Source organism: Lemur catta, chromosome 1 (genome assembly GCF_020740605.2).
Source record: "Lemur catta isolate mLemCat1 chromosome 1, mLemCat1.pri, whole genome shotgun sequence".
In the NCBI taxonomy this organism is placed as follows: domain Eukaryota; kingdom Metazoa; phylum Chordata; class Mammalia; order Primates; family Lemuridae; genus Lemur; species Lemur catta.
In genome coordinates this window covers 199,064,231-199,088,741 of record NC_059128.1, presented here as the reverse complement: position 1 = coordinate 199,088,741, position 24,511 = coordinate 199,064,231, and the positions used below count along the sequence as shown (strand labels likewise).

Genomic DNA, 24,511 nt, shown 5'->3' with positions numbered 1-24,511 from the left:
TGGTAGAATATTCTTTTGGCTGAAGATACTATGTGCAGTGTCCATAAAGCTAGGCCTGATAAATATTCTCTGAAGAATTATGAAATTGAATAAAACTGAAAAATTATATAAAACAGTTTCCATAAAACATCCAGTTCTCAGATGCCTCAAATTTCTCTTGAATAAAATAATTTTCCAGGAAAAATATTACCACCTAAATAAAGTATAATTAACATAATTGTTACCTATAATTACCAATTGTTTAGGGATGGTTTATTTTCTGTGTTGCTGCACCATTCACCAGCATGAATCAGTGGGACTCTAGGCACCACTTCAAGTAGACATCTTGGGCACTGTGGTCTTACTCCATTTTATTCCTTGGTATCTTTGTAAAATCCAATATTTACTACCTTAAACAATTTATTGATCTACTGCTGCCCCCAAATATCACTTTTGATATGATCCTTGCAAAAAACATCCTATCAGTGGACAAATCACCTGAGTTCCTTGATGTTCACTATTTCCTCTACCTAAACCTTTTATTCTTTTTTGACATTAAAAGTAGAAAAAAATCAACTCAGGCATAGCAACAACTGAGAAACAGAACAGAGATATACTTTGTATAGACATCTACTAGTTATCAACCATATTGAGGAGTGGAATATTAAGTTGAACCATATTAAATTTCTAATACTAAACTATTTTTGCTCTATAGAAACAGTAGTTTCCTATGGACCTACCCAATATTACAAAGGAACCCTACAGATAATTTCTGAGCATGATTTTAAGTTTCAGGTTCTCCTCACACACCAAATCTTTACCAGAGCCATTAACAGCAGCACTTGGACACATTCTTCCTCATCCTTTACTGAGATTACTAAAGATAAAAATGCACAAAAGAGGTGAGCAGGAAGAAAATGGAAGAAGACAAGGACAATCCACCAACTGGATTATATACCCTTATTAAAGAAGGGCCATGAATTTATCTGACATGCTTCCTATTCCTCAGATGTACTCAATGAGCTTTTAACGGTCTTAAAATAAGAGCAATTCTCGAACCTTTCTTCTTCAAAAGTAAATGAGTTGACAGCTATGACAATAATCTAGTGTGAAAAACATTCTTCTCATTTATCATTTCCTGTTTCCTTACCCATTCCAAAATGCAAAACAAAATAAAAATACTTCAGTACTAAAGGAATGAATAAGAAGTCCTGAATTTAAAAAATCCATTAGTATAGTATAGTCCATAGTATTAGTGATGATAAATAAATATGACAAGTGTTAGAAGCCAGGTATACAGAATAGTAAGTGGGGGTGGTGGAAATTCATAAATTTAAAAATGTAAGAAATAAAAGAAAAATATAGAAGAAAAAGAGAAGAATGAGTGTGTGAGAATCCTAATTTCTGGGTACAAAATATTGCACGGATGATCCAGTTCAGAAAACAAAGTTTTATACTTAAAAGCATAGACGATTACTACATTTCCCATTCCAACTATAGGTACCATCATGACTCCAGAACAAACCGGCCCTGACATTATTTAAAAGAAATGATGCCATAAACAGGCACATATGTGCTGCAGAATCTGGCAAATCAGTAGGAAATCCCACTGAGTCTACAATGCATGTATCTTGACTACCTAACAGATAATCTTTCTTCTGGGAAATACTAATGCAGTTGCAACTTATCTAACTTAATTGAGACAGTTTTGTCCTCACGTATGATGTTCTAGCCAATGATGTTGAGACCACTATATCCAGAGATTAAAATCTATCAATAGCACTACTTCACAGACATGGAGTTATTCAATGAAACGAAAATACAGTTTTCAAATTGAAAACTGTCTGCAATTGAATTTGAGCCATCTTCCCATGGATGACAATGTGAGCAGTAAATATTACTAATGCTTTCAGAGTGTTTAAAAAAACACACAACTCGATAGCTGAATAATTAAGGCACCAATTACCATTTTTCACTTAAGTAACACATGATTTTTAACAGAACTTTCAAGAGATGCCGATATCTTATGGACTTCCTCGGAGCAACATTCCACTAAAAAGATTAATCTTCCTGAAAGACTAAATATTAATTTTTTAAAAAAAAATGTACTTGGCAAGACACTTAAAATAGTTTTGAGGAACTCAGTGAACCTAAAATATGGCAGTTTCTCCATCCCTCTTGGTTTTAAGGATCTTACTGTTCCATATAATAATTTGTGTCTTTTCAAATAATACGGAAAAAGAGGTCAATGTAAGTTCACTGTGTGAATTAAGCATAGCAATAATGAATGCATTTACGAAAATTTTTTTTAAATTGTTGGTAGACCTAGTTCTTCCCACTCAGTTGCTCATGTTGCATTCATGGGTTAGATCTAATAAGTCTAGAAAGCAAGACTTGAGCATTTTATAGAAATACTATAAATATTCCTTTTCATTATATCTAAAGGTAATGTGAGAGTGAGCTCAGTTTGTACGAGGACTTGAAGTAATCATGGCATCTTCAATTAAAGCAGGCTGTTTTTAACAAAGGCACACTAACCCAGGGATAAAGGAGAAGTGGTGCCCCCCTCTTTCTGGTGCTTAATTTTCAACTTAAAACCAAAAAGTCAAAAAATTTCTCAATTTTCCATTTTTAAGCACATCAAAACTCTAAACCGTCACTTTAACAACTTCACTATTTAAAAAACCCAATACCTCAATATAGTGTACTGCTATGCCTTTCAAAGTTCTACTTAAGACTTCACTTTTAATTTGCTTATCAAATCAATGTATGCTGGCAACAGATGCTCTAATGCAGCACAGGAGGAGGACAAAAGTATCAGTAAAGTCCAAATAGGAAAAGAGTAGGAGATTTATTCACATGGAGATTTGTTCCAAGTGGATCTGCCAGTAAAAGGGTTCATGGACCACAACAGGGCAAAAAGGTTTCCCTCTCTCCACCCCACCCCTCTGGAAAATGTTAACCCAGAGGAAGAAACGGAATATATAAAAATGGAACCATGAAACCTCTCTTGTTTTTTTCCCAAATTATCTTTACTCCACAGTCCATCTAATCTTCCCTGCCCACTAGGTGTGCTCCTTTCATTCCATTTGTTTTCCTATTTTTACCACTTCCTTTTATTTCAATGTGCCATTCCTCTGAGGCCCTTCTCATTTCGCTCCCCTCTCCTCATTTCCCAGTCTTTCTGAACCATCACAATTCTCTTTTGTGCTTGGAACAAATCATCCCCATCACCTGGTCTTTTCTGCCCTTTTCTGAGCACAACACCTACCTGAAAGCCCTGTTCCTATGATACAGTTGGAAAGTAGTTACCATCTAGGCGAGGGAGGGGGAAGGGAGCGGGAGAGTTTTCTAAAATGCAAATTCAGCACCAGAGAAAAATGAGGAAATTTTATAGTCAACTACAGTGGCATTTACACTCATTATTTTGTAAATCACATGCACTGGGCTAGTATCACTGTTGTTTCCCAGAGACCTTTCCTTTCCCACTTTACACTTAGTGTTCTCTACTTAATTCTTAATAGAATCTCAAGGTCTCATTACAGCACCAAAAACTGAAACAGGGTGATATAGTCCACTACACTGTGTGGTTGGTTGGGTAAATTAAATTTAAATATAAGCCAAGGCTGACCATCGTAGAAAGCATGACCTATAATTAGTACACTTGCCATATTGACTAGAATAATAACATTACAATACTGATCACATAAAACCAGAAATTCAACACTCTGCCTCTTCCTGTGGCAGTTTATGTAGAAAACCTAGAGCTCTGTTCCATGGAAGGAGATGCAGAGACAAAACCAATGTTGACATAACAGCAGGAAATTTGCCAAAATTCTACCACAAATGCTGAGACTATTTCGGATAGTATATTAATAGAAATGGTTTCTGACTCTGCACCATGTGGTGGTCAGCTTCCACAATGCCCCCGCCCCCTCCAGGATCCTCGCCTCCTAGGACTGACAGCTCTGTAGAACCTTCCACCACGTTACCAGAGCAGGTCTATGCGACCCACAGAATACAGACGTGATGGTGTATGACTTCCAGGACGTGAAGAAAAATCGTGGAAGACTTTGAAATTTATTGGGTTACCTAGTTTAGCTTATCCGTCTGGGTTGTCCCAGATGCTTTATCCATCTGGCTTAACTAACTGCCCTAAAGCAAGGAATGTGGGTGTAAAATAAATATAGGGAAGCTGGTGCTTGCCCAAGTCACCTCTAGCTACCCTCCCCCTACCTTTTTTTCCAATACTTATAATATCTAATGAAGCAATTTAAAGTGGTCAAGCTGTTGAGCAGGTGCAAACAGTATCAAGATGGCCTATCATAACCCACTCCTCAGGCTCACTCAGAGAATCCAGCCCACAGAGGACGCAGAGGAGGGGGGGGGGGACTGAATTTTATTCTTGCCCAGAACTTACTAGGTTGTTTGTAAGTTGACAACAGTCATAGAATCTTTTCTGAGGAGTGGATGTCCCTCGTAATCCCCTCCTATCTCACGTCCTTGGCGATCATTGTTACTTAACATTGACCCAGACTGCAGGTTGCCTTGCCCCTCTGCACTCTGGAGGGCAATTCTCATAAGCAAACAAATGTTATGGTCTTTGCCAGTACTCACCAATACATTTTTAAAGCACTTAGTAAGTGTCTGAAATTGTATTAAGAGTTCAAGATAGCCCTCTGAGATAGATGCCATTAATTACCTCCATTTTATATATACATGAAGAAAATAAAGCTTTGAGAGATTAACTATCATGCCCAAGGGCACACAGCTCACGAGTGGCTGAACTGGGAACAAACCTAGATCTGCAAGGTCCTAACTAGTACATATTTTGCTTTTAAGTATGGCACATTTGTGATGATGACCTCTAGCCTAGTTAAATTCAGAATTCAATGTAGCTAAATGAAAGAATACCATATAAAAGTTTCAATTCAATAAAATTGAAGGTTACATATATACCAGAAACAAACCATATCATCACTTATACCTGCTATTTAAAGGATTCTTTGGGATGACATGTATTTTACCAACATGGGTTCTGATGTCATCTAAATGCCACTATGATCAGTTCCCAAGAAAGCAAAAAGGCAGAGAAAATAATATGGGTTTGCAGAGCTAAGTACTACATATGGTAGAAACTAATCAAAATTCTGCCCTCAAACTTCTGGTGAACATTCATTTCAAAAGAAACTCAAAGAATTTTTTTGCATGCTGTTTGTCTTTTTGTATGTAAATGAAAAACGTGCAGCTTCAAGTATGATTTAAAGGGTTAAGACTTCTTGACTTGACATGACAAAAATATCTCACCCTTCCTGTTGAAAGAATCATATAGTTAACATATGTAAAATGGCCTAGATTGCAATAAAAATACAGGGGGAAAAGGGGCAAAGGCAAAAGGAGAGGGTAAGTGATGTAACTTGATAAAGACAACTATGTACTTCACTCATTAGCAACAATTTGGGCCACCATAGTTTCCTCTTGGTTGAGCTGCCAAATTTACCTTTGTACCAGTGAAGTCAACATCCCAGTAAGGGGGGATAAAACTGGCATACAGGGGTCTTACAGGAAACCAGTTACTCATGGTTTGATTTCTCTAGCCTTAGGTCTGCAGGATAAGGCCCAAGTCAGAAAGCACGTGTTACTGAGCAGCATACCCCTTATGAAAACAGCTTTCCACTCCACAACTATCTTCTTTTCCATCCCACACGTAAACAGCTGCAAGGCTTTAAAGTCTGCTCAGCCCTTAACTAGAGTCACTCAGAGGCCTCTAAGACTGCGGGGATAGATCTGGCAGCCTACATTTGAAATGGAAGTGATGGTGTTAATTGCCAGTTTCCTGCCAAGAAGAATGTCTCATGTCTCTTGCATTCTAATCCAGGGGTCCACATTGTCCTTTTAAAAACTAAAAGTTATTTGGGCTTGTTTGGACTATTTTCACTCTTCAGATTGTACTTGGCAGCAAGTGGATGAATTCCACTGACCTGAGCTCACTTTTTAATTTTTTTCATGTTTTCTTGATAGTTTTGCCATGCGAAGAATTCATATGCAGCTGCAGGCAGGTGAAAACACACAGGATTCAACATCAACTACAGACTTGAGAGAGAAAGCAATGCTGAAATTCCACCTAGAAACTGTACAGTTGCAAATACAGTAATGGAGGCACATACTCCAGGGGGAAAATAGATCCCTGCCCCATCCACAACCAATGATCCAGTCTCTCTCCAGTCTTCCAAAATACCTAAGCATGCCTAGGAGGGTAGGCACTCATAAGATAGAAAAGCTTACATGAGAAAGAAGAAAACAGCCATGTGTGAAGTGCAAAAGCCCCAGTAAATATCCTGCTTTAAGCAGAAAAGCACCAGCATTATCTCTTACAGGGAGCGAAGACCAAAAGAGATTCCAAAAGAAAATCTGCCTCGACTCCCAACATTCCAGACCTTATTTAACATGAGGCAAATCATTCCAAACAAAAGAAACCACTGTCAGCCCTGCACAGGTAGATGTGGACATGCCCCCCCAGACCCCCCACACCACCTAGGACAGACACCAAGGACCCACAAATGTTCACAATCTGAGACTTCTAGAGACAAAAATGCCATCCTAAACCTTTGTACAATAATTTTTCTTATAATAATCACTATTACAATACATAAACTTTAATACTAATTTGGGGAAACATCTGTGGTCTGATTCTAGTTTCTGAGCAGTGATCACAAAATATAGGAAGAGAAAAAAAAGGAAGGAACACCTGACAAAGGAATTAGAATACAAAAATCTGATAATATATAATACTGCTTGAATCAGAGAACAATTTGTGATCTCTGAAGGAGAAAGCACAAGAATAATATCCTCATTACTGGTTTTCAGTGTTACAACCAGAAACGATGACTCTATGTGGTGGAATTTAATCTAAAGTGTAACTGAATCTTTGGATTGTCAACAATTCCAAAGGTCAAATGCCACAAGTATGCTGTATGTTCATTTTCTTCTATATTTGGAATTCTTACCATTTTGTCCCAATTTTTCCCCGTATGGCACTATAAATTATAAAGATCCTCACATGAGCTATTATCTATATGGTAGCACACAAAAGGAACTCTCCCACCACTAGTATATGCTTATCATTATAAACATGCTACAAAGAATATGCTTCAACTTAAATCAAGTGTTCTAACTGAATGCCTTCCATCTCCCCACCCCCACTTTCCCCAACTCTTGTCATTTAAAATCTTGGTTAAAAATTGCTTGGCACTCAAAGGGCCAGTAGTTCCCCAATGCTACCGTGCCTAATCATTACCTGGAGCACCTGATGCAGCACAAATTGCTGGGCCCCACCCCTACAGATTCAGTAAGTCTAGAGCAGGCTCCAGGATGGTGTAAATGCTGATGGCCTGAGATCTGAGTAGCCAGGGCTTAGGCTAGAGCTGGATCCCTGAGAACGCCTTGTGGATGGTGACAAGGACCCACGTTCCCTCCTCAAACCACAGGAGCGCTATTCTATCTTCTTTCACAGTGCATGTATGTGCATGAACATGCACATGTGTGTGATGTTGGTGGGGTGAAGGGATATTATGTTTAACTGGAGAGATTCACAGACTGAAAAATAGAATCTGCTCATTGATAAGACTTTGAAAATCACTTACTAACTCAATGGTCCTCAACCTATTTGGCACCAGGGACGGGTTTCACGGAAGACAATTCTCCCATGGCAGCAGGGGGTTGGGGTGGGGGGAGGACGGTGATGATGCGAAGGGAGCAACGGGGAGAGGCCGTGAATGCAGATGAAGCTTCACTGGCCTGGCGCTCACCTTCTGCTTGCGTGCCACCACCCCCCAGCTTTCATGGAAGACTATTTTTCCACAGATGGGGGAGTGGGGGGCGGGAGGGGGCGCAGAGCTCTGTAGCCCAGTCCCTAACAGGCCCACAGACCCTAACTCACCCATTCATTTTAATGAAAAGGGAACTTAGGCCTAGTGAAATGGTTTGTTCTATATCACATAGTCCAAAACACAAACTATTCAATCTTACAATTCTATCATGTTTTTAGAATGTTCAAGTAATGTGTGAAAAAGACATCCTCACTCTTAGGGTAAGGCCCAGAAATGAGGGAAAGGTCAGCAGCGTCAACTGTACACGCCACATACTTTTACACACAAAAAAGTGTTTGGAATTGTGACTTTGCACTCTTGTTGTCCTCTTTCTCCCCCACCCCAACCCTACCCACCCTCTCTCTCTCTACATGCACACACACACACACACACACACATTATTGGTATTGCTTAGGTCTTTTCATATTATGAGACAGTAGATTCTCAACATAGGATTGTTTTTTTACTCTAAATTCAAATAATCCTTTCTAAAGCAACACTAACACACTCACTCTCCTTTCTGAGGCTGTATAAGACAAAGGGGCTACAATTGGCTGAAAATTGGGGGGGGGGTTCAGTCAGAAACCTAGATCTTGACTCACTGTATTGCACTGAATAATTTCCTTATTATAATATTGTATGCTTTGGTTTTGTCAAGAATAAAATGGAAGAAATGAAACTTCCCTCTCACTTAACAAAGAGCACCAGAAACTTCTTTAGCTTCTGGGATGAAAGGTAATATAACTATTTTAACTGGGTTTTGGCCACAGAACAGGCTCAAAGCCCAGCTCTTGCATAATATTCCGCACACAAGAACAAATTTTTCCATTCCTGTTCTTGAACATCTGTGGACTTGATGCCCAAGCACTGATCTAAAATCAAATGCTGGGAGAAGAGGAAAAAAGGGGGGCAAAAATTCTTGAAATATTTTTCCCTAACTTATGTGCCATTATGGTATCTGGGGCGGGGGCAGGCAGTCTTCACAGAGGCAGCAAGAACTGAGCTGGTTCTTGAAAGGCTGAGTTAGAGTTTGCTAGGAAGAGGACCTGGAAGGACAGGCCAAGAAAAGTTAGGCATATTCACGAAATGTGGCAGAACACAGGGTGTCTGGGAGGGAATCCGAAGTGTCACAGGAGGTGAGCATGTGCCATGTCAAGCAGTTCAGACTTCATTCTATAGACAATCTTGAGCACCATGGAGGTGCTTAAGGAGGGAATGATGTGTTCTTGACTTGTTATCCACTCCGTCACCTGGGCCGGAGTGCAGTGGCATGATCATAGCTCATGACATGTTCAGATCTGATTTGGCTGTTGCCCTAACATGGACAGTGGGCTGGAGGGGGAAATGGATAACTACACATCTTAAAACATTTGGTGCCCCTTTTGGGAGGTCTCTTAAGGATCCGATAGAGCAAAGGGAATCACAGAAAATATATGAAGAGACACCAAGGACAGGGTCCATGATAAAGGATACCCCAAAAGGCCATCCACTGTAGTTCTCTCTCTTTCAGAGCTGGGAGTGTCACATAATGAGGTGACAAGAAGATGTGTGAAATCTGGCACCAATTCTGCCACAGAGGCCCCCAGAATATATGGTGCATTTCTACCCCAGTGGCAATCTCTCTCAGGAGAGCTGGAAGCAACTTTCAGAGGCAGTGGTCAGGAGTGCAGGGTTTACCTTTCAAAATGTAAGATGGGTCTAAGGAAAGGAAGGTGGGTTCTGGCTCATAGGAGAAGGGGCAAGGGGAAAGGTCATCAGATGGGAGAGTAGAGAGATGCCTGTTTTGGGGAGAAGATATCTTGGATGAGAGATAATCCTATAATAACAGGAGTCCTGAGGATGAGGAAAACAATAAGAATACCTATTTTACAGATGAGGACAGAGGTTCAGGGAATACTAAAAGCAAATAGCAAGAGCCAAAGCCCAATTCTAAGCCAAGTACTGTTGTTTAATACCAATGTCCCAACAATTCTCAGCCCATATCACTCTATTAGCTCTAAGGAATTGCAAGGAAACAGGAATCCTGTATTTCTGAGGGTACTGTGGAATTCTGTCCTGCCTGTTTTCCTTAAGGTAATAATAAATGAAAGGAGTGGTTAGCCACAGAGCAGTATCCTTGAGCAATACAGCAATTTGTTCCAGGAAGAGGAAATGGTACAATAGCTGCGTGTGTTCAAACAGAAGGCTTGCTCTGGAAAACAAAGCAATTAAGAATACAGGATTCATTTCACAAATATTTACTGAGTGCCTACTATGTGCCAGGCACAGTACTAGAAAGGAGAGAACGGTGAATAAAACAAAGTCCCTATCTCACACTGTGCACAACCAAGTGAACCATACCTTCTGCAACCATACTTAACACTAGGAAAGTAGTTTTCTCTCTTGGCTGACAATTATCCCCAGTGGAAGTTTGATTAAAAAAGAAACAAAAAAACCACCACAGCAACATGACACCAAAACTGGTAAGAAGATTCTGATTTAGAACATCTGATATGAGGTCCACGGATTTCTATTGTTTTGAAGTTTCACCAGTGTTTCCGAAGCACAATCAAGAACCAGCACTTAAGAGAAAAATTAATTTATCTCCATATTTTTAATGTATTTGTTTATATTAAGTTCTTTGCTTCTTTTATGTGCGCTTAGCTTTACCACAGGACCAGGTACAAATTTAACATTTTTTTTTAACATTTGCTCTTTGTAAGTAGTAAAAAGGTAAAAAACTTTAATAGAGTCCTTCAAAAGCAAGGAAATTATGAAGTAAAAGGGTTGGCTTCCTCTGGAAATGAGGACAACTTAAGCTAAGTAGAATACAGAAAAATACCAAACACAACATGCCATGGTTAAGCATGTATCCTACTCTTGTGCAAACCCCATGAGTCTACACAGGTATATCATACTAGTCTTAACTGTAGTTTAATATTAATCAGGTGCCATTGTAAATTGAAAAGTTATTATTATTTTTTTTTGAGACAGAGTCTCGCTCTGTTGCCCGGGCTAGAGTGAGTGCCGTGGCGTCAGCCTAGCTCACAGCAACCTCAAACTCCTGGGCTCAAGCAATCCTCCTGCCTCAGCCTCCCGAGTAGCTGGGACTACAGGCATGCACCACCATGCCCGCCTAATCTTTTCTATATATATTTTTAGTTGGCCAGATAATTTCTTTCTATTTTTAGTAGAGACAGGGTCTCGCTCAGGCTGGTCTCGAACTCCTGACCTCGAGCGATCCACCCGCCTCGGCCTCCCAGAGTGCTAGGATTACAGGCGTGAGCCACCGCGCCCGGCCTGAAAAGTTATTTAAGAAATTCGTTTACTGAGCACAGAAGTCAGCTGCAGTAAACTCCGGCAGAGATATACTGGAAGAATGCTCGCATTTATGAGAAAGCAGAAAGAAGCCTTTTGGGATCCTCTGAGCCAACAACCACATTCTGAGGCAGACACAACTGAAACGTTACAAGCAACAGAATGGACTCCGTGAACGTTTGCCCATTCCACCAGACACACATTTTCCTCTTTGCTTTGACAATCAGGAGGCTCAAAACCAAATAGATGGCTCACATTACGCAACTCTACAGCAATCTTTCATACACAGTCTTATTCATGGCTTTACCTTATTTGTCCTCAATCTCCTCGGATATTTATTATTTTTGAATAGACTTCATTTTTTAGAAGAGTTTTAGGTTCACAGCAAAATTGAGCAGAAGGAACAGAGAGTTCCAATATGCACACCTGCCCCAACACGTGCACAGCCTGCCTCACCTACAGACATGCCCCACTGGAGTGGTACATTTGTTACAACTGATGCACCTTCAACGGCACATCATTATCACCGGAAGTCCACAGTTTACATTAGGACTCACTCTTGGTGTTGTACATTCCATGAGTTTGGACAAATGTGTAATGACATGTATCCACCATTACAGTGTCATAGAGAATAGTTTCACTGCCAGAAAAATCCTGTGTCCTGCCTATATCCCTCATTCTCTTCTAACTTCTGGCAACCACTAATCTTTTTACCGTTCCCACAGTTTTCCCTTTTCCAGAATGACATAGAGTTGGAATCAGACAGTATGTAGCCCCCTCAGATTGGCTTCTTTTACTTAGTAATATGCATTTAAGGTTCCTCCATGTCTTTCCATGGCTTGATAGCTCATTTCTTTTTAGTACTGAATAATATTCCACTTTGTCTGGATGTACTACAATTTATCCATTCACCTACTGAAGGACAGTTGCTTCTAAGTTTTGACAATTATGAATAAAGCTGCTACAAACATTTGTGTGTAAGTTTTTGTGTGGACATAAGTTTTCCACTCATTTGAGTAAACATTTATTTTTTAACCAATACATAAATTCCCTCAGATTTTTATTGAAATGAGAGTGCATAAAATAATACCCCATCTGATTCTTTCATGGTTAAACTACATGGAAAGTAGCACTGTAGGTGATTTTGAGGAGGCAATAATGGAAAAGGAGCAACAAACCACGTTCAAACTAAACTTGTTCTACTTTTCATCATGAAACACATGTTCCCAGAAGCCCATGGCAAAAGTGATCTCACTATTACCCAACAAAATAACATGTCTTCTACACAATAGCAAAAGCCTAGGATACTCAAAATACTTTCTCTCTCAGAAGGTACAATGCCAAAATGCTTATAAACATATTTACTTATGTTAGCAAACACTTCGGTATAGATTTCAATGCAAATCCGTTTCCTCTCTTCCAACTATTATAATATTAAAATACAGAACAGCTCACAAATTTAGATATATGTGATATGAAATAACTGTATGTATAAGAAAGGTATTTACTTTTGCCAAAGTTAACCCATAACTGCATTAATTTTTGTGGTAGCTTCAACCTGTTTCATCTCATTTTCCTCCCTTTATCTTTTTGCCCCTTAATGCTTACTTAAATTTATTAATCTGCTCTATTACATGTATCTATCATCTGCCTTAAATCACTTTTGGTGTATGGCAGGGCAAAAATTATTAAAGAATGAGTAAAGTAATCAAAGTACTTCAAAATTCATAAGCTTTCTGAACAGCTTATACATTCTTTTTTGGATGAAAATTCTCTTTAGGAAAACCTACCCCTAATTTTTTGGAGTGAATTCTATTATATAAATATGGTTGAAGTATTAATAAGCTAATTTCAAACAGATATTTTAGTATCATTGGACTAAAAATTATGGTATCATTTGACTAGAAATTAGATGTTTAAAAGCCTCTTGAACCTTCAGTCTCTTTTATATGACACTTGTTTATGTCTTGTTTAATAATTATAATGTATCATAACTACAAAAAGTTTAGAAAATAAAGGAAAGAATAAAGAACAAAATTAAAAGAATACACGACACATTCACTCAGAGAAACTGCTGTTCACGTTTCAGTGTATCTTACTATTCCTCTTTCTCATACTATAATTCACACATCTGAGTAACAGTGGGGGAAGTGTTGATGCCAGCGTCTGGTTTTACCTAACTTTCCTGGCCCCTGTCAGAGGCCTGTCTTCCCTAGACAATCAAATATATACAATCTCCACCTTTTTCATTCACAAACACATTCTCACAGACACAGTCCCTGTTTCTACCTGAATGAAATGCAGGAAAGAATCAGTACATGTAAAGAGTGTCATAATCAGTTCTTTTCCTGTCTTTTACAGTTGCTCATGTCTTTGTTGTCCAGCAATTTATAGCTGAAAACTCACTTACCTTATCAAATGTTACCCTCTTTTGCTCCACTTAAGTCAGTCTTCTCTATGCCTAAATAAAAAGCCTGTTTTTTTCCTCCTATGATATCAAAATAGGTAGTCTCTAAATTTCACCACAAAACTTCGTTTAAAACACATATATCTTCCTCCCAAATCAATTGATCTATAGCCAAAAGATTAATCTACAAAAAAATGTATGCCCTTCTAAGCTGATGTCTGTCTGTCTATACGTGGTAACCCTGATTCTTCCATCACACTCTTGGTCTATGAATACTTCATTCAGGATACAAAAGGTGGCCCTTAAACAATAACTGATGCCTGAAACTAAACAGAAATATATTCCTGTTATAAAATAATAAATTTTAGTACATTGTGGAAGTAATTATACCTGGTTTCATATGGTATAATTATTTTGAGATTTAAACTGGCCTATACTTAGGAAATTATTTTATTTTTAATTTCTTCCACATCTATCTACTTAGAGTGAAACAAAAGAAGTACACTAATGGGCAAAACACTTTCAGATACTTGTTACTGAGATTAAATAGAAAGTTACATGGTACATGTGACCAAAAAGTAGTATTTCTGCCATGAAGTATTAATAAAAAATAAATGATGCAATATTCTTTCCTTTCTAAGAAACAGATAAGAGGTCTACACCATTATTCTTAACAGAAAAACTAACCACTGTGAAATAATGTTCTTATGCAAAAGATGTTTCTTTTAGCATGTCCCTGTCCCAGAAGTTCACTCTTTATGGCAAATGTCTCCAGCATTACCTTGTAAGTCTGAATCATTTGACTTTGGGCTGCTTCTTGCTCGCCGCTCTGTTTTCTTAATTCCTGGCCCACCACCGCTGCCACCTCCACCACTGCCACCACTGTGGCCCTTCCCATAGCCATTGTACACTGTCGTGCAGTTGCTTTTGTAGATAGAGGAAGGAGGACTGTTGAGGCGGTTCTGACGATCAATCTGGCGGTCTTTGAGTTTTTTGTGCGGAGGCTTGCTGTACTGGTCTTCTCGGGTAATGTAGCTTGACATTCCATACAGTGGTATAATTTCTAAAATGAACGATTATGACAAATGCAAGCTCAGTCTACATTTTCAATAATGAATTATTAAACAGTCAAATGATCGGGCCCCTGAAGAAGGAAGTCTAAAGTATAAAAGAAGTCTGAAGCATTACCAAATACAGCATAAAAATATTTTTAAGACAGTGGGTAACACATTATATACTTAAAGTATTCCCATTCATTTCTAACCAATCAAGGAATTAATCAATCAGAAACTACGTGTTCAGAAATTTTCCATAAATTATGGAGAATACTGAAAACAAGGTTATTATCCTCAAAGAGTTCATATTCTAGTTGAATTTATAACTACTAAGTTTGATTTTACCTGTCAAAATGTTCTTAGTAGTTGCAACACGTGAAAAAGTTAGAAAAAATAAAATATTGCCTTTAAAAGTATACTTAGAATCAAGATACTTAAAAGTATACTTATCCTTGTAGACAGAATAACATTTGTATTGGAAAATATACAGCAACCAGAATATAAAGAATTGTTTGTGGCATCCAAAAGAGTCAACATTTGAACAAAACTTACTAAAATAATGAAATGACAAATTTCCATTAAAAATAATCAAAGTTCACAGAATCAGGCGAAATGTTCAAGGAGGAAGTGTAGGGGTAAATAAAAGCCATCTCTGCAATCTGTTGTCACACATAATAAGCTATGGCGTCAAACTGCTCTCTTGGAGTAATAGGAGGTAAGACAAAAGTAGAATGTCACCTGGCTTCACTACGCATATTTTCAAGTAGCTCAAGAGAAAATGGGAGCCTGCAAAATAATCTTACACTCTTAGAGGAAAAATTTATCTGAAATTTAAATTTTTAAATCAGTTTGAAATTATAGTTAGGCATCAATAAAAATGACAATGCATAACAAAGAGATTAGGCCTTTATATCTTTATAAGAAAAAGGGTCCCCTATCTACAGAGTGACCATATAAATTACCATCAAAATCTGAACATCTCTGAAAGTAGAAAGGGAGGACTATTCATAATTTCTCCAAGACAAGAGACATAAACCAGGACTGTCCCAGGCACAGTACAAATGTATGGTTACCCTAAGTAATTTAACAATTGATGTTTCAGAATTCAGTGGTAAAGCTCCAAAAGCCTTTGGACTCCAGAGCTCTTAAACTTTTTATTTTCTTTCTGTTCACATAGCTAAAGGAAGATTTTTAAAAACAAATCTTCACAAGACAAACAGTTTGCACAGAAAATGTGTAAAAACAAATATAACTCCATTTAGAGAGCATATAACAAAGTAAACTATGTCAAAATATACCAGAGGATAGTAAATGTTCTAAATGCCACAATGCATTTCAGTGGAGATTTAAAATATTTACCATGGGCACTAAATACAACAATCTTTAAAACATGTTGAAAACTTATTTAACTCTTATGGTTTGGGAAATTAATGTTTAAATTGCTTTTGGGTATGCACACCAACAACTAAGGTAAGAATATATAAATGGCTTTTTATGTATAAGGCAAAGTGATTTTGTTTTACTGCTTTAATTTGAAATCAATGAAGCTACTTTTATTTGTACATATTGCTCTATGTTATTTTAAAGAAATTAGACCAAAATACATGATAAGATGAAGGGACTACAATTTTGTTTGTTTAATTCTAATGATGATTTAAATGATACTGCTGTCTTGCCTAAAATTGCAAAGGACATCACTTACAAACAGTAACTATAATGTGTATCCCACTAACAGACTGCTAAAATAAGGCAGGTCAGACATGTATCATCAAGCCATGAGTCAGTAGCCAAGGCTATTTACAACTTCATCATAGCTCAGATCCAGTGAGAAAACCCTGAGAAATACTCAATTGTTTAATGTATATTGTGTCAAAGCGCTGAATACTTTTTTGAAATAGGGTCTTGCTCTGTCGCTCAGGCTGGAGTGCAGTTGCTGATCATAGCTCACTGCAGCCTGAAATTCCTGGGCTCAAGGAATCCTCCTGTCTCTCAGCCTTCCAAGTAGCTGGGACTACAGGTGTGTGCCATACCTGGTTAATTTTTTTATTCTTATTTTTTGTAGAGACAGGGTCTCACTATGTTGCCTAGGTCGATCTTAAACGCCTGGCCTCAAGCGATTCTCCTGCCTCAGCTTCTCAAAGTGCTAGGATTAAAGGCGTGAGCCATTGCACCCAACCTACTTTTTAAAATATTATAGCTAACTAAATTTTTTCAGGTTTTTCAACAGGAAGTTAATGATGCTGTTATGAAATCGAAGTATTGATTTCATGTTTTGCTATCATCTCCCAACACTCTGTTATGTAAGTACCTGATTTATTTGAATCATGTTAAATTTCTTTCTAACTACTAAGAAAAAAAATCAAATTGTATCCCTAAGTTATAACAAGATATTTCACTTACAATGCCCATCTCAATTTTATTTTGCTAATACGGAAAAATTACTTTGTCTAAAAGCTTAGAATGTAAACAAGAAAAAAAAAGGAAGTAAAAATAAAAAAATAAAAAATTACAATGTGAGATGAACATACAGGGAAATATACATATAATTGATAAGAGAAAGTGAGGTGATAACTTGCTAAAAAATTCTAGTGTATTGCTTATACAATTTATCTGAACCAACATAATAAATGTTTGAAGCAGTAAAATGCTTCAATTCACAGTCAGATTCAGAAAAAAAAAAAAAAATCACTTTACAAAGTCCTAGAGGTTAAAGTCTAATTTTTACCCTTACTTATCTGGTTTCTTAGTATCCACTTTGATAGAGAAGGGCTTAGACTAAACCAACAAGGCCAAAACTTTAAAAAGATACAATGTTGGTAGCTCTGAGGCTCTTTTCATTTCAAGGTAAGTATTTGTGTGACAGCCAGTGAAATTGTGGCTGCACTAATGGCTACTCTTAAACTAAAAACAGGTTTGGGAGGGCCACGTCAACAGTGAGGGGGTTTCTGAGTTCTGCCAAGATCACAACATAGGCCATTCAGGAAACCCAAAGGTTTTTGGGATTTCACAATCTTCTACCATTGGAAATGGAGCACAAAACACCTTTCAACTTCCCCTTTACTGGAGGACCACATGAATGCCAAAGAAATAACATGCCAAGTACTACATCAGGCCACCCTCACATACAAACATGCTAATAGGACACGCAGACAGGACAGATCACTGCTTCTTTTCTAAAATAAAAATTGGCTATTTCACTCCCTTGATACTTGTGGGGTGGATGTGGGGTACAGAATTTGGCAAAATAGGAGGGAAAAAAGAGTCACAACTCACAAAGTAATTTTTCCAAGACACAATTCAGGACAAAGGAGGCTAGGAATTTCCCATGAGTTTTATACAGCAGATATATAGATCCCATTCTACTATGCTTATTACAGAAGAAACAAAGGGCTCTGCTAAACTATTCAAGTGCTATAACCAGTTTCAGCAGCTCCCGATGCCAGCAATAATCTACTCACCTTGCTCACCGTATATTGTGGGGGGAAGATGATGCTGAGGAAAAAACTGAGGCGGCATGTCTCCAGGTCCAGTAACAGGTGGGTAGTAAGTTGTGGGTGAATTATGAATAAAATGTGGGTGGTGAGTCAGGTAGGGGGGTAGGTGATGGGTGGGAGACATGGCTGAGGGGTAACTCGGGGGATAACATTCAGGAGACTGGGGTGTGACAACCACCCGGCGGACTCCGGTATTGTCTTCGATCACCTAAAAAAAAAGGGGGGGGGGAGAATGTAATACATATTATTAGCATCCTGTGAATATATGCAGTATTAATAATGTCCCCTTTAATTTTAATTTTCTCTTCTCTCACAGAAAAAAAATTAATGCATATTATATTCTGGGTCTAATTCAAACAGTTAAATGAGCTCTAGAAGTAACATTTAACTATTAAAATTTATGAAAATAAACTATTCATCAGCCACTAATTCTGATCCCACAAAACCTTTTGGAGAGATCAACAGCTTGATAATAAATCTAACTTTTGTCAAAATTTTCACTGGCTTCATCTAAAACAAGCGAATTTAATGTGTGCTTAAACTGCTTTTAGGAATGGCTCTGAATATGGCCACATAAGTAGATCTTCCAGGGCTGGGCTTCCAGATCTACCTGACAGCATTCTACTCCATTCCTGCTTTAATATACACAGTTCCATAATCACAAGGGCTTCAAAAATCAAAGGTAATAGCAAGGGCACAAGCCACAGAAGTACCATAAAATATCATTTAATCTGGGACTAAGGATGTGGATGAAATGGAGGGATTCTGACCAATGAAAAACTTGAGCACTCCCAAGTCAAGATGGACACCTTTGCTCCCAAGCTGTCCTGATGATGCAATGAGTGCTGGGAAGGAAGGTACTCTGAAGGGCAGCCAGTAAATGAGCAGAAGAGGTCAATCGACATTCTACCACACTTCCTCCAAATGTGTTTTCATTCACCCCTGGAAGGCAACTAAGGCAGTGCAGTGCCAATATTCATTGCTTCTGTGGCCAACATCATGCCACCTGCTCTGAAAACAATCTTGGTGAGACACAAGAAATAACTAATACAACAGACATCATAACTAAAAGGTAAAGCTGTGGGCTACAGACAATGACAGCATGAGGTGGGAGAATCAGGAAAGGCTTCGGGGACTTTAAAGAATTGGTAGGGTTGGGACAGCTGAGCGATGGCCTCTGGGTCAGGGCCTTACAAAGGAGGGGACACAGCCAGAACCAGGTTGCCAAGGAGACACTCCAGCTGGTGTAATCAAATATTTCAGACAATCGTGCATATACTCTGACAAGAAGTTTTGTTTTTCAAAAAATAAAAGCAAAACAGAAAATTGAACTTGTATATTGAAATGGATTTTTCATTACACCTCAGGAGGTTGATTATAGGCCAAAATAAAATGACTTAATTGTGTCTAAAACATTCTAACAACAAAAAAACTGTACTTAGCTTCATTTTTAAAAAATATTGCTTAAGCCAAATTGGCAAGTCTATCAATGTTTAGGCTACACTTCAGTGTACAAGACAGATTTAGTTTGAATTAACAGCCATTAATCGTTATATTAAGGAAAACAAGGCTGGGCACAGCAGCTCACGCCTGTAATCCTAGCACTTTAGGAGGCCAAAGCAGAAGGATTGCTTGAGGCCAGGAGTTTGAGACCAGACTGAGCAAGAGTGAGACCCGTTTCTACAAAAAGTAGAAAAATTTATCTGGGCATAGTGGCACATGCCTATAGACCCAGCTACATGGGAGGCAAAGGCAGGAAAATCACTTGAGCCCAGAAGTTTGAGGTTGTAGTGAGCTATGATGATACTAACGCACTCTAGCCTGGGCTACAGAGCAAGACCCTGTCTCAAAAAAAAAAGAAAAGAAAAGGAAAGGAAAGAAAAACAAAACAAAAATCTTTATATTCATTAATAGACCTAACATAAATATTTCTACTATTTTAATAGTTCATATTAACTCCTTAAAAATAAGATTCCTAGTCATACTCCCTACTAAAGTTCAGGACATAGGGACATAGCTTTATATGTGTTCTTTAGTAAATGTAACCTCTTCTGGGCCTTGGGAAGCTAATCACACTAACCTCACTTATGAATGTACAGCTGCTGGCTGTTAATTTTTAAGTGAATGTAAAAGGGGTGTTTAAACCATGCCAAAGGAGATTCTCAGGCATGTATTGATACTTATCATCAAAGCACCTTTTTTTTTTCTTTTGAGACAGGGTCATACTCTGTCACCCAGGCTAGAGTGCAGTGGCATGATTATAGCTCACTGCAGCTTCAAACTCCAAGACTCAGGCAATCCTCCTGCCTCAGCCTCCCAAGTAGTAGCTGGGACTACGGGCCTGAGAATACAGGGCATACGTATGCTGTTGCACAGAAAGCTTTGTACAATTTTAGTATAAATATGTATTCTACAGTGTCTTCTTTCCCTCCCCACTCCCAACTAGCTATTAAGAAAACACTAAGGCATATTCCAGGTGTTTCTCTTTCATGAAAACTTTATTCAATTCTAGAAGGTCCACAGAAGTATTTATTTTCTAGAAGTTTACAACCTTTATTCTTTCATTCAATGTAAAATTTTCAGTAGGCAACCAACCACAGACTTGACTGATGAAGTAAAACAAGAGCAAGGTTCTTACTAGATATGAAGAACTCTTCAGACTTTTAAACAGGAATAATTATAATGAATTAAATGAATAAAATTTATTTTTATCATTTTATTATATAATTTCTGACTACTATAACAAAGTGGTTTCAAAAAGAAGTTTATCAAAAAGTACTTACAAAAACAAGAACTCCAATCAAGGGGAATAAAAACAAAAATAAAGGAGTTACAGAGATAAAAGGTTATTTTTTATATAAAAATAAATATTTCTAGTACTTAAAAAATTAAATGTTAATCTGAAGTAAAATTACCCTTCAAACACACACCCAAAAAAAGGTTTCCAGTTAGAAAACTAAGTAGCTTTTTGAAACCACAAATTGCCTGCACATATAAAAATTGTTTGACAGCCCCATTTTTAATTATCTCAAATTATTCTGTGGTATTTGTAAAAGACATTTCCATGTACATGCATAATGAAACACTTTCAGAAACCTGCTCTTACCAAACCCAAGTATGTCTTATCATTAAAAAGATTTATTAAAAAAAATAAGTATTAATTCTGAAAATGTGAATATTTCATTGTTTTTGTATAACATAAACTGCAACATATTTTAGTTATCAAATTCAGTTTTGATCTATGTCTAAGGAAATTATGCCTGTGTTCCCCCAAAGAATAAGAAAGTCTAAGGACCATAATCATAATGCACAAAATAATAAGCAACTTAGGAAATGGTGGCAGTAACAGTCTTTGTTTAATAAAAATGATTCACAAATATATTGCTGTAGTAAAAGAATTTTGACATCAGAAATAGTTTAGTCCAAAAATCCTGAGGCAACAAAATACGTCTCCAATCTTCATAGATACTACGGAAAAGACACTCATTTCCTTTTGGGGGGGTATGAAATAGTGACTGTGACGATGTCCAGAGACAGAAAAATCACCTGTTTTCAATTCACCAATTATTTCCTGACAAGTACTATGTACCAAATGCTGGATATTCAAGGGTGAGAAAAAAATAGGTGCTAAATAGTAAAACTCACCTACACAGCCTAAAAAATGTTATAAAGACAGAAATTAGACTAATTCCTAGTAAGTGCTGTTACAGACATCAGAACAAAGTCTTGTGGTTTCAGAAATCAGGACAAAGTATTCTTCATCTAGGTTTTGTCCAGTTGTATGACTTAACAGAACAGTCACTCATGGGTCTTCTCCAGAGAAGTGCAGAACCCTGGAAAAGGCTGTTGTGCCAGGTTCTCAGACTGCTACCTATTATGGGCTGAATTGTGTTTATATGTTGAAGTCCTAATGCTCGGTACCTCAGAATGTGACTGTATTTGGAGATTAGACCTTTAAAAGAGGTAAGTAATGTAAAATGAGGTCATATGGATGGGTCCTAATCCAATATGACCACTGTCTATATAAGAAGAGGCTGGGCGAGGTGGCTCACACCTATAACCCTAGCACTCTGAGAGGCCAAGGCGGGAGGATCGCTTGAGCTCAGGAGTTTGAGACCAGCCTAAGTAAGCGAGACCCTGTCTCTACTAAAAATAGAAAAATTAGCCAGGTGTGGTGGTGGTGGTGTTCGCCTGTGGTCCCAGCTACTGGGCAGGGGCTGAGGCAAGAGGATCACTTGAGCCCAGGAGTTTGAGACTGCAGTGAGCTATGATGACGCCATGTACTCTACCCAGGGCCAACAGAAGGAGACTCTGTCTCAAAAAAAAAAAAAGAGGCGATTAGGAAACAAAGAAGGAATATCATGTGAAGACACCAAAGGTAGACGGCCATCTATAAGCCAAGGAGAGAGGCCTCAGAAGAAACCAACCATCCCCGCCAACACCTTGATCTTGAACCTCTAGCCTCCAGAATTGTGAAAAAAATAAATGTCTGTTGTGTAGCTTCCCAGTCTATGGTACTCTGTTACGGCAGCCCTAGCAAACTAACACACCAACCTATCAGAGCCTCAGAGCATGAAGGTTGAATTCAACTTTCTTCTACCTTAAGTTCTACAAGCCTTATCTGCTTTAAAACAAACAAACTCTCTTTAAAAAGTGATGCATTTATCTTCGTGAACAAACACTCAGCCGTCTTCCTCTTCCTCAGGCTAAGGAAGAAGGCCTCATGGCAAATAGCTAGTTTGGTTCTCTATTGTGTCTTTTTGTCCAATTCAGTACATATTTACTGAAATCTTCTATGTACCTAAGATTTCTGCTATCCTGTGACCTAGAAACAAGGACAAGTGGCTGGAGATTAAGGCACAAAATGTTAAACAGGGAGAATTTTTGTCTATCTTATACGAGTGTTTTTATAAGTAGAACGAAGAAAACAAAATGAAACAGGCTGGAGTCAACAGCAAGCGGGAGCGTTCATGGGAGCACGCGGAGTGGCAGAAGCATGGGAGCAGAGGGGAGCTCAGTCAGGCCTGTGGTCGCCAGCTGTCTGACATCAGTTATCTCGTCTAACTTCTCTAACCTTTTGAAAATCAGTTATTAGCATCCCTGCTTTACATGGACAAAACCAAGGCACAGCATGATTAAAATGGACAACTACTTAAGTGGCAGAGGACCAAGATTTTCATACTGGTCTGTACACCGAAGTTTTCATTATGGTGGAGAATTATACACAAGTTGTATGCTGAGAATATGTAAATAATCAACTGTTGAGAATTAGGAACCTGGGTTGTTAAGAGACGTGAAAAGGATTCAAGACACAACCAATAGTTACTGAATATCTGCTGCTATGCTTTAATACCTTCCACCTAAAAGGGGTCGGCACATGTTAGGTTCCTGAACAGTACCTGATACATAATAATGGCAAAATCTTATATCCATTACTACTATTATTGTTACCACCTCATTAAATCCTCCCAACAATCCTGTGAGGCATATCTGGTTACAGTTACCCCACTTTAGAAACAAGAGGAATGACACTCAAGGAAGATAAGCTAACGTACCCAAGGACACACAGCTGCAGCAGGGGTGTCAATTTTGAGTTCAAGAATTAAAATGGATTTCTTAAATACACATATTTTGAGTGTTTTTTCTCTTACCTAACAGAGCAGGAAGGTAGTTCCCTTTACTGAATTGAAATGCTCCAAAGGAATTTTAATAAACTCCTCAGTTCCTAAAACTCTTCCCTTTCTACTCCTACTGGGCTGCAAGCCACAAGAATCAAACGAGAAGCTTAAAAGGAAGAAGGCAAAGAAAAATGAAAAAGGCTGCCCCAGATGGCCAGAGATGATCCAGGAAGCGGGCAGAGCAGACCCTGCACATGGACACATGTGAACATACAAACATGTGCACCGTGGAGTAACTGGCAGCTAGTCTGCTGGGGTGGCAAGAAACAGAGTGAGCTGCCTAGACACAGAAAACTGGGGACAAACGAGTCTGCGAAAGTCAGGCTCAAGCTGAATTTCTAACTGCTGCCAATAGGTCTGAGTGGGCTCCCCAGGCCATCCCAGAAAGAGAAGGTATCAGATAAAACTGAGCATGCAAACAGTGACCAAAGAGAAGAAAATGGCCAGTCAATACAATACAGCTACATGGACCAAAGAGCTGGGCAGGCCGAGAGCCCAGAGTCCTCCCAGCCAGACTGGTGCTCACCTCTCCCCCAGCACCTGTGTCCTACAGCGCAGATCATAGAACTGTCTCTCCACCCAACTACAAGTCCCTCGTAAGCAACTGGCACACAGAAGCCTTTCAATAAATGTTGGTTAAATGAACAAATAAATAAAAAAGTAAGCCCCCCCCCCCCCGCAAATGAAGTTTATCTGCTTAGATTTGATGTCCGCCAAGAATACAAACACATTA

At 38.4% G+C, this 24,511-nt stretch overlaps 1 protein-coding gene across 6 annotated transcripts in view; it reads right to left on the bottom strand.

The window, feature by feature from the left end:
* The window catches only part of FNDC3B (fibronectin type III domain containing 3B), a 322,862-nt gene that overhangs the window by 124,892 nt on the left and 173,459 nt on the right, over positions 1-24,511 (bottom strand). For all 6 annotated transcript variants that reach the window (XM_045539669.1, XM_045539672.1, XM_045539671.1 and 3 more), the window contains 2 exons: positions 18,065-18,308; positions 14,333-14,614 (listed from right to left, as the gene is read on the bottom strand). In XM_045539669.1, coding sequence (XP_045395625.1) covers positions 14,333-14,614; positions 18,065-18,308 — 526 coding nt within the window. The remainder of the gene's footprint in view (positions 1-14,332; positions 14,615-18,064; positions 18,309-24,511) is intronic.